The following is a 10,706-nucleotide window of genomic DNA, read 5'->3' on the forward strand; positions in this document are numbered from 1 at the left end:
TTGGCGAAAGCTTGTAACGAATAAATTTATTTTTTAAGCTCATAGACGAACAAAATCTTCAGAATTTTCCTTTTTTTTTGTACATGATAGAAGCGTAGTACTGCGCAAAAGCTAAGTTAGTAAGATAATATGCGCTGATTTAATTTATTTTTAATTTATAGAGCATCTTTTGTTATTCGCTTTTTAAATAAATACTGTTATGTAAAATGGATAACTATAAACAAAAATAAAATAGTTTAAGTATTGTTACAACAATATAAATATAACAGAATGGTCGTTTATCTACGTCCGTTCAGATAGCTACCAGCGTTTCCGTTAACATGCACATCACGATGACCAGAACATGTAGATATAAAAGTGTTTAAATTTATTTTCGAAGAGGTTATTCTTTTGCTATTTTCAAATAAGTGGATTAGTAAACCTAATAAATATTGCATTGTTATTTGTTAATGTGTGAAAGAGTTGCGAGTGACTCGTAGTATAAGTCGTAGAAGAACGGGTCAATAGAACAAAAAACCTTTGCATTTTGATTTTACAATACATTGGCCATCTGTTGAGAATGTATCTCGATTATAAGAAAGAGACTCAAGAGGAGTATGACTTATGGTATCAGGTCGTTAGTCACGATTGCATCCTGAAAACAAAAGCCAGAATTTTAAATTTTTCAGAAGCATTTCTTTCTCGCTTCCATCAATCTCGCTCGCTCGCTCAGTCAATGAGAAAGGTCCGAAGTAACCTATCTCATTGATCGAGTAAGTGAAGCGAGTGAGGTGAATTTGGGGCAAAAACACATATTCAAGTTCTTTTTGAAATATTCACAATTTTGGTAAATCTTAAGTGTTGGCGACTTTTACGTTCGCGGCGAACAACTAATATTTACGAGGTAGTTTTTATCGGTGATGTTAAGTATAGTATCCTCCATTCATTTTATCATTCTGTTAATTTTATAACTATTTTATTGTGTACTCTATGATTTAAACATAAAAATAGTGTAAGCAGTATTATTCTGCCGGCATAACATACATCCGATAACAACATAAAGCTGATGTTATGAATCAGTCAGCCTGTGATGTACAATAAGTTTAAGCGTTGAAAATTGTATGTGATCGAAAATGGATTGGATTTTAATTCCATTGTGTGTTTGGATCGGAATGAGCGCTGCAGACCCTGGTGTGACGTATAATCAGGAAAGTAAGTAAATTGAAACACTAACGAGGTAGACAGAGCCCAAACTCAATGCTAAAATCTTGAATCGCCCTCCTCCCCGCTTCCCTGTTTAAAGATAAGATTTTTAAAGAGTGAATAGGTAGGTATTATTTATGCTTATTATTTATCTTAAAAGGATTCGAATTTCAAGTTATTTAGAATAAGTTAAAAAAAGCCTAGTGACTCTTTGTTTAAATTTATTTTTAACTCTGCAGGTCTAAAGCAGACCTAAAGGGTTTCTCCCACGCACATTTCTGAATGGGGAATGCTACTGCCATGGCTTCTGAAAAATACTTTCAAAAAATTTGCTACGAAATTTTACATCTGTGTTGATATAGAATGAAATTAATGTAAGTTTTGATTAAGTCCTGATCAAAAGTCTTACAGTTATTTCATTCTATTATTTTTTATCTCTGTGAGTGAATTTATATTATTTTACTATATTATTGGCAACAGAGAAGTTCGACCATTGAAAGGATCATGTCGTTCTACGCAGAATTATGACCAAGGCATTGAACTAAAAATTTTGGTTGATTGGTGACTTTACGAGTAAAATCACTACATATTATAAAGTAAAGTCACCCTGTTTTATCTGTCTGTAGGTATGTGCTAATCGCGGAATGTTGTGGACGGATTTTGTCTCTATTAGAAATGTTGGAAAGTGGGTTTTCTGAGGAAGGTATATATTTATATTTTATAATAATAATAAATGCTACCTGTGCGAAGCCGGGGCGGGTCACTAGTAACATATTCATACATAACCTAGACCTAGTGGCACAAGAAACAGGCCTAGTTTGGTGTCTCCAGAGCTTCTACAAGTTCGACTTATAGTACCTGGGGGACCGAGCACCGTCTCGTTGAACGTCAGATAATTTTTTCACGTTTAATGAGTTTTGTTTTAGTGTCAGCGAAATGCAAGCAACACATCTGCAGATTCGGTTACAACTACGATACTTACTACCGCATCGATTCCAACGACAGGAAGCCTACGGACCCTAAGGTCGCGTTTGAGATGCATATAGCTATACAAGCCGCTAGTAATGGACACATATTACTGTCGCCAGTCGAACATCCAAGTTTTTCGGATTCTGTGTATGAATTCGGTGAGAATATCACGGTATATTTCCTTTTACTGCTGAATCTCCTGCCTCTTTACATTTTATATCCTCAGTTCTCTAGGGACAAGCTCTGGGACTGCATTTTGAGGATAATTCTAGATTGGGTAGATCGGGTTTTAACAAGAAGCGAAAGTCTGACCTCTGCGACCTTCCATGACCCTGCAAATCTTATATCTACTGCTCTGCACGAATATTCGTATGTCCTTTAGTCCCTAATTACGACATCCGTGGGAAAGAGACGAAGTGATTAATTTTTATCGCCAGATAAAATATCTAACGATTTAAAATTATCACTTCGTTTACAGTTGTAAATAAATAAAGCTATGTATTGTCTGATGAAAAAAGCTACAACTATAAGGATGTCCTAGAAAGCGACCATAATCATCATCAGCAATAAGTCATAGCTATGACTATCACCAGCATGCATGCTATTGTAAAAATTTGTTTACATGCTTATATGTATGTTGTTGTTTTACATGCTTTGAGTGGATTCCAACCTTTAAACCAAATATCGGAGAATAAGGTCAAAAATGTCCTAAGATATGTGTAAGATAGGGGCAAGGGAGAGGTAGTACGCTATGTAAATTATCTGTCCTGATTAAGTGCATAAGAAAGTATACTCGCAAAATAATAAATTATTAAATTTTTCAGTGGTCGGTGGTGGAGCCAATACATTTACAGAACTCCGGCGCAATTTGAGAAAAAACGCTAAAGCATCCGCTAAGACCTTTAGAATCTTGTCCAATTCTGAATTAAGAGGATTCTATATTAAGATCACTAAAGGTAATGACCATTCCATTACTTACAAGCTGAATGTATGAAAACAAAATGTGAATTATCAATTATTAAATCAACGACATTGGTTAATGACATGATCTGAGATTAGCAATGGTATCACTACATAGTATAAAACAAAGTCGCCCATTTTGTCTGTAGTCCCTTCGTATGCATAAAACTTTAAAACTACGCAACGGATTTTGATGCGGTTTTCACTAATAGAAAGAGTATTTTCTCCGACAGGTTTTTATATATAATTGAAATACATTGAAACTATATTAGCTGAGTTATAGCGATTTATGTCCAAGAAGTCAGAAAAAAAATCTAATTGAAGATTGCATTTGTGCGTGCGCCGCTTATACCGTTGGATACAAGTAAGAACAATGTATAGCAAAAACATTGGTCTTTATTAGTTCTACAAAAAAGTCCGCGATGACATATATCCAGCTTTTTTATTTAAGTCACAAAAACTACTTTTCTGTATTAAAAAAACATTTAATTCGTTGGGTGATGTTTAACTGGTGATATAACCAATAATACATATATCCTTATCAAAATAAGTAAGTTCATCATCACGAGCATTTAATTTAGATTATTTTTGCAGTTTACAGTGTGTTATTTAGACATATAGTTTAGGAGATATCACGATATTAGTATTGCGGCACGGTACGGGCCGGCCGTTGCGGCGGGGGCAGCGTCCCTATAAAAACGGTACATAAAAAATAAATAATATTAAAAAGTAGGTACTACGACTTTGATCTATACATATAAGACAAAAAAAAATCTGTACATTACTTAAATATTTTTTCCAAAAACTGATAGGGGGGGCGATCAAAGAAGAGTCACAGAAACCAAAAAACATTTTAATATTTTAAACGCGGTTAAGGGAAAGAGAAGTTAATGTGAATTGAAAATTAGTATCCAATATGTGTTGGTGCGTTGACTGTATTTGTCGAAGTAGCGGGATACACGCAAACGAAGTTGCGCGGGTCAGCTAGTTGATTATAAAATTGATCAAAATGACGATAATGATAATGTTTTTCCAAATAAGGTAGTTAAAAGCAAACACCACTTGATTCTTGTTACAGATGGACATGTTGAATTTGGTAGAGAAGGTAAAGTGCCTCCAATCATAGACATCTATGATGTGGATCCAATAGACGTTAAGTACTTCAGCTTTGCTTCATGGAATGGTGTAGATGCTAGATTCCTCTATGATTGTCCAACTCCCAGCTCTAACGAAAGCAGTAAGTTAATTAATTTTTTTTGACGGGATTGTAGGTGTAACCATCTTCCATTACTGCACACGTAATGATATGTACCTATTCTATTAATTTATCCTTAGCTTGAATTTTCGGATTAAAACATTTTAACTTTGCGTAGATTCAACAAAAAGTTGTGACACCACAAAAGTTACGGAAGGATTTACTTAATATAGATTAATCGGCAAATAACCTAGTATCTTCAAAAAGCTTCGCTTAGTGGAAACTTTTAGATATTTATGCTTCAAATTTAGAAAGATTAATGTTAGCTTGGCTTGTTCTGTTGTTTGTAGAAAGTCAAAGATAAGTTCGATATTTTTCACTGTTTAATAAATTAATATGATTAAATAATAAATCTGATTCATATTTCTATTCTTCCCAGTCTAGCAGATAAAGAAATCTGCTTACTAATCGGATGTATTTTTGTCTAGAGGTGAAGTTTTTATAAATTATTTCAGTGTAGGATGTTAACAAGAACCATTATTTTCTTAGCACGAAACTCAACTGAGATCACACCAAGGCTATCTATATCCGACCAACTTAAGAAGAACATCTTGACGAATCGGTTCCCTAGTTTAGCGCCATCCCAAAACATGACAGTTGAAATTGGCACGGTACTCATCAGCGCAAGATATGACTCATTTGATGCAAAGCTATTTACCGACTTGGCCTTTGTTACTGTTAGTATGGTTTTTGTGATTTATATAAATTATCTATCTTTCTCTTCTTTGGCTATTATCTTCTTTATCCGATATCTTCTGTTACATTTTCGTTTGATAGCCTAGAGTAAAAATCTGTAATGCCTAAAATGAAAAATGATCAATTAAAATAGTGATTTAAATTTCACAGAGTTGGAAAGATAAAAGTGCAGCTTGGGATCCAGACAAATACAATGGGACAACCAGAATTAATTTTAGACAAACACAGATATGGAGACCGACATTCCTTGTGTACAAGTGAGTATCAATGATATTTTTTAAGGTATACGTAAAATTAACAATCTTTATTAAGAATTTGAACTTGCAGAGAATCTAAGACCATAGTTTTTGGTGTCTAAGAAAAGTTGCCCCAAGTAAAGGGAGCGCACACGGGAGAAGAAGATTACTTTATAAGTATTAAGCTATTTACTTCTTCTGGGACTCTATTAGAAATTCTTAGTTGAACTGCTTTAGAATACTAGTTGTCTTCTGCACTCGTTTTCTGGTTAACACACCAAACATTTTTGTGGGCGAGTTTTGCGACTTATGCTCGGGATATCAAACGCCAAGAACATTGGGATACATACATACATACATAAAATCACGCCTCTTTCCCGGAGGGGTAGGCAGAGACTACCTCTACCTTTTTCTTTCTCTTTACATTGGGATAGAGAGAATAAATAGTTTTTTTTTTCAGTGCTAACACCTTGGACCCGCTCGACGCGAGTACCGCTGGCCTGATTGCTATGGATTACAGTGGTCAGAATACGTTCCATTTTAGGACTAAAGTGGAGTCCTGGTGTGTTGTGGATGACACCACTGCTTTGAATAAGTGAGTGTTGGGGTTTGGTACATCTTATTCACATATTCCATTTCACATAACTTACTTTAAACTGCAGTTAATAAACTCTTCTTCCACGTGGCTTTCGTCCCGGTTTCATCTCCAGCTTATTGAAACCCACAGGAGCCCGAGGCGCGTTTTAATGGCAAATTGTAGTTAGTTAGTTATTACCTACGTACAAATAAATCTATAGGTACCTTTCAGATGTGTCCATAAAATAGATCAAATATTAGTTTTTACCACGGTTGGTAAAAGTCAGTATTGGTAATAAATTCTGTATGTAAGTCATGCTGAAGACACTCCGTTAATGTTTTACTGCCGTTTGTTTCTCTGCAAATCAGAATAGGCCTGCTCCGTTTTCCCTCTGGATGTCGTAAGAGTCAATAATCCTTTATTAATAATCACACAATAATAGTCAATAATAAGCACTTTCACTTTGTGCAACAATCATGATTCAAGCTGATTTCAGGTTTCAGATTGTGGAAGTCAGACGGGAGTCGTTCTGTTTTATTATGTGTCTAACAATCTTGTATAATGTCATAGGAGGGGTTCACCCCAGAGTATGATAGAACTCATATTAGAAGATTTTTTTTTCTCTTCCAGGTGGCCTTTGGATAGCTATGACTGCGTAATTGTTATTCGACCATATCAAGTTCATGAGTTAATAACGCTTAAACTATTGAAACCGACTGATGTCAAAATGAAATTCGTAAGATTTTTTTAATTATTCCTACTATCTACTTACATAATAAAATAATTCTAGGTTCTTTGTGAGCTTTTTAAATGGTTATGCGTGTTATTTTATTAAGCTAATTCTATCCTTACTTATATTATTAAGTAGCGACCCGCCCCGGCTTCGCACGGGAAGCATTTGAACATGTGAAACTTCCTTTTGTATACATATATATAATCACGTCCATATCCCTTGTGGGGTAGACAGAGCCAATAGGACTAAAAAGACTGATAGGCCACGTTTAGCTGTTTGGCTTAATGATAGAATTGAGATTCAAATAGTGACAGGTTGCTAGACTGTCGCCTAAAAGAAGAATCCCAAGTTTATAAGCCTATCCCTATTCCTTTTGTATCATTCTATCTATTAACAAAACTGCATCGAAATCTGTTTTGTGATTTTAAATATCTAACTATACATACAGACATCATACAAACAGACAATAGGGAGAGACGCGGGAAGCCCCGGGGCGCAGCTTGTACTAGATATGGCAATAACTTTCTTTTACCAGCAAGAATTACCTGTAAAGGAAACTGTCACACAGACGATTTTAAGACTGATTTAACTATATTGATTTCAGTACACTGACATAGATATAAAAGTGAGAAACGAGTGGGAAACATCGGCTACATCCCTAGTCTTCTCATCAGGGCAGTGGGCAAAATTGCACAACACTACGTTCAATGACCGAACAGCGAGTGACGTCATGGTTATATACTTGACTATGCACAGGAGAGCTGTCGCTTATAATGTGGCATTTTATACTCCGTTGGTCGGTAAGATTTTATTGCCGTGTGGTTTTTTACACTTTAGAATAGAACCACTCTATCTCTTTCCCATGGATATCGTAAAAGGCGACTAAAAGGATAAAGTGTTAATTTTTAAATAGAAACTAAATAGAATCTTTCCGCGGATGTATTAACTGGTATTAAAACATCTCCACGCTATGTAGTTTATGGCATTTTGTGGAAAAAGGAAAAAAAAGCTGACATTCTATAACAATAGTTAATAGATAGTATACCTACGTTAATTCGCTGTCATTTTCAAACGAGCCATTAAATTTCGTTTAAATTTGGCCAAATTGTAGACAGCATTTGTTTTAACACTCCATTTTTTATACTTTTTTGTCTCCAGTTTTACTGAGAAAATACTCAAGTATTAGACTAGATATTTCTTTGTTGGCAAAAAATTTTATCGAAATAATATAATTTGGAAATGAATTGCAAAGTAAAGTAAGCAGTAGTGTATATAACTTACCCTTACGTAAGTCGAAACAAAAAAAAATTTGCTCAAAAAGATAAAAAATCTCGATTTCAGTTCTCGTCACCTTCCTTCTCATGTCGTTTTGGACTCAACCATTGGTCATGTCCAGGGTTTGGTTCTACTCAGGCTGCGCAGTGACGATCAGCTTGGGACTGTGCTATATAGAGTACATAATGCCGTGTCACAATGTACCTTCCCTGCGTAAGTACATTTACTTTTAGTAGTATTTTTTATTAAAATCATCGCCATCTTCTGCCTTTTACAACATCCGACGCAAAAAGAGAATTTTTTGAAAATGTTAAAATTTTTAAATCTATTAAACAATCTTGTTTTCAATAAAAAAATAAATAGGACTACTCCATCTCGTTCTCATTGATGTCGTAAAAGGCGACTAAGGGATAGGCTTATAAACTTGGGATTCTTCTTTTAGGTGATGGGCTAGCAACCTGTCACTATTTGAATCCCAATTCTATCGTTAAACCAAACAGCTGACGTGGCCTATCAGTCTTTTCAAAACTGTTTGCTCTGTTTACCCCGCAAGCTATATAGATATGATTATATGGATGTATACCAAAAGGCGATTATAATGGGTTTTCTTATAGCGTTTATTTTTCATCAATCCCAACCCATATTACATTATAAATGCGAAAAAAGTTCATTTGTACCTCACAGTTAAACCACTGAACATTTTTCCATGATATTTTCCATTTTATAATATACCTATACATATGTAGTGTGGAGTATAGAAAAAGTACTCCTGCATGCGGTCGAAGGCTAGAACAGGACTAAAATTTAATACATACATACATATGATCACGTCTTTATCCCTTACGGGGTAGACAGAGCCAACAGTCTTGAAAAGACTGATAGGCCACGTTCCGCTGTTTGGCTTAATGATAGAATTGAGATTCAAATAGTGACGGGTTGCTAGCCCATCGCCTAAAAGAAGAATCCCAAGTTTATAAGCCTATACCTTAGTCGCCTTTTACGACATCCATGGGAACGAGATGGAGTGGTCCTATTCTTTTTTTTTTATTGGTGCCGGGAACCACAAGGCATTTAAAATTTAATAATTTTCATAAAATATTTAGCTAGTAAAATAGATAATGACTGGAGACCTATATTTTCAGTGGTGCTGTATATAACAGTACTGTTTGGAGTACTGTTCGCTCTGCTGCTACAAGTGGTGTTGATGACGTCAATTATCAGAGCGCTGTGTGAAACGCAACCAATTCAGAATCTTCTAACTTCTTACATGTTTAGGAAGATATTTTTATTAACTCCAATGACGGTATGTTTATTTAATAGTTTTCTCTTCATTGTACCACAAATAATAACCAGAAAACAATGTTACATTTTTTATTAGTTTTTTGAAAAATTAAACTTATGTTGCAGTAAATATTTGCCGCCATGTTTTAAGAAACGTTCGTTGTCTCTTGCTTTTATGCCCTATTTCATTTGTACCCTGTAAGCTTCTTTATGGGGAGTGTGAGGAAAAAATAATTTTTCTCCCCACTTTAAGCTCGGTTCAAGTCTTATTACTAATTTATTACATTTCAGGTAACAAAGAACTATGACACATTAAACGAAGGGTTTTCCTACGAAGGTGAAGATTCTGATGTAATTATCCCAAGAACTAGCAATGTGGAAGAGATGGTGGCTGATGTGACCACAGAGAAGGCCACATTCGGAGACCCAGAGGAATTGGCTGAAGCATTCGATAAACTCTTGTTTTTCGTTTACTCTTTGGCGTTTGCTGTCATGTTAGCGTTACATTTTTAATTTGCAATAAAATGGACAGAGCTATCAGTATCGGAGTATTGATAAAAATGTAGTTTTTTTTAACTTTTACGCTTTTAATATGACGTTAGCGTGATATTGTAATGTGCAATTGAATGTTCTAAATGAGTATGGAAGTATTGATAAAATTGTTCTTATTTGTTCACTCTTTCGTTTTTGTTGTCAGAGTAACTTTTTAATTTGTTCTATGCTGATCTAGCAACGAAGACAACAGTAACAGTATGTGCCAGCTGGGTCTTTTTTGACATATTTTGTACAAGTTTTTGATGGGACCCATATAAATTAACAATAAGAATTCAGAAGAATTGTCTAACTAAGGGATCCACTTATAAACTTGGGATTTTTCTTGAAGGCGATGGGCTAGCGACCTGTCACTATTTGAATCTTTATTTAATCATAAATCCATATAGATGAATGTGGCCTTTCAATCTTTTTAAGACTGCCGGCTCTGTTTGCCCAGTATATAGACGTGACTATATGTATGTAGGAATTGTCTTAAAATATTACTACTCTTTTACATTCGGGTCAACAGTTAACAAAAATGTCTAGTTTAAAAGAATGATAGTCGTCTTTCTAAATATGACTTAAAATAATATACTATTAGGAAGCATTCTGGGTTAAGGCTGAATAGGTGAAGTAATAATATTATCCTGTACCTAGTTCCACTTTAATTTCGTTAAACATACAGGTATTACCTCTTTTTATAATAGTTTTGTTACATGAATTTCAGTAAAATAAATTTTCCATTGCATAATAATTTTGAAGCTCAACCTCAACGTAAAACAATTGTTTTCGTTCACAAAATAACAATACCTTTCATAATGAATTCAATTTTAATTAACCAATCATGTGATTTCTTGTGATCGAAATCAGACACGATACACGCTATCAAAACATTTCTGTGGGAAAATTTCAACCATTTGTGGGATATGGAGTGGTTTATTTGTTCAAGGAATATGTATGTGGATTTAAAGGATGTATTTATTAAAAAAATGTTGTAATTAAAGGGTA

The 10,706-nt window shown here is 34.6% G+C and overlaps 1 protein-coding gene across 1 annotated transcript; it reads left to right on the plus strand.

Annotated features, from left to right (window-relative positions):
• Nucleotides 1–1,051: 1,051 nt before the first annotated feature.
• LOC106135271 (acetylcholine receptor subunit alpha-type unc-38) lies at nt 1,052–9,707 on the plus strand. Its single transcript, XM_013335520.2, has 12 exons — nt 1,052–1,191; nt 2,109–2,309; nt 2,976–3,107; nt 4,190–4,348; nt 4,856–5,043; nt 5,213–5,319; nt 5,759–5,893; nt 6,506–6,611; nt 7,213–7,408; nt 7,950–8,096; nt 9,026–9,186; nt 9,456–9,707. The coding sequence occupies exons 1-12, from the start codon at nt 1,113–1,115 to the stop codon at nt 9,675–9,677; spliced, it is 1,833 nt and encodes a 610-aa protein (XP_013190974.1). The 5' UTR covers nt 1,052–1,112; the 3' UTR covers nt 9,678–9,707.
• Nucleotides 9,708–10,706: the final 999 nt, after the last annotated feature.

This window comes from Amyelois transitella, chromosome 26 (assembly GCF_032362555.1).
Source record: "Amyelois transitella isolate CPQ chromosome 26, ilAmyTran1.1, whole genome shotgun sequence".
Classification (NCBI taxonomy): domain Eukaryota; kingdom Metazoa; phylum Arthropoda; class Insecta; order Lepidoptera; family Pyralidae; genus Amyelois; species Amyelois transitella.

What these genes read in the sequence shown, in the direction of transcription:
- LOC106135271 (XM_013335520.2), top strand. Translation starts at nt 1,113, where the DNA reads ATGGATTGGATTTTAATTCCATTGTGTGTTTGGATCGGAATGAGCGCT. An exon ending in GACACCACTGCTTTGAATAA is followed by an intron (nt 5,894 to 6,505) that starts GTGAGTGTTGGG and finishes TTTCTCTTCCAG; the next exon opens with GTGGCCTTTGGATAGCTATG. An exon ending in TCACAATGTACCTTCCCTGC is followed by an intron (nt 8,097 to 9,025) that starts GTAAGTACATTT and finishes CTATATTTTCAG; the next exon opens with TGGTGCTGTATATAACAGTA.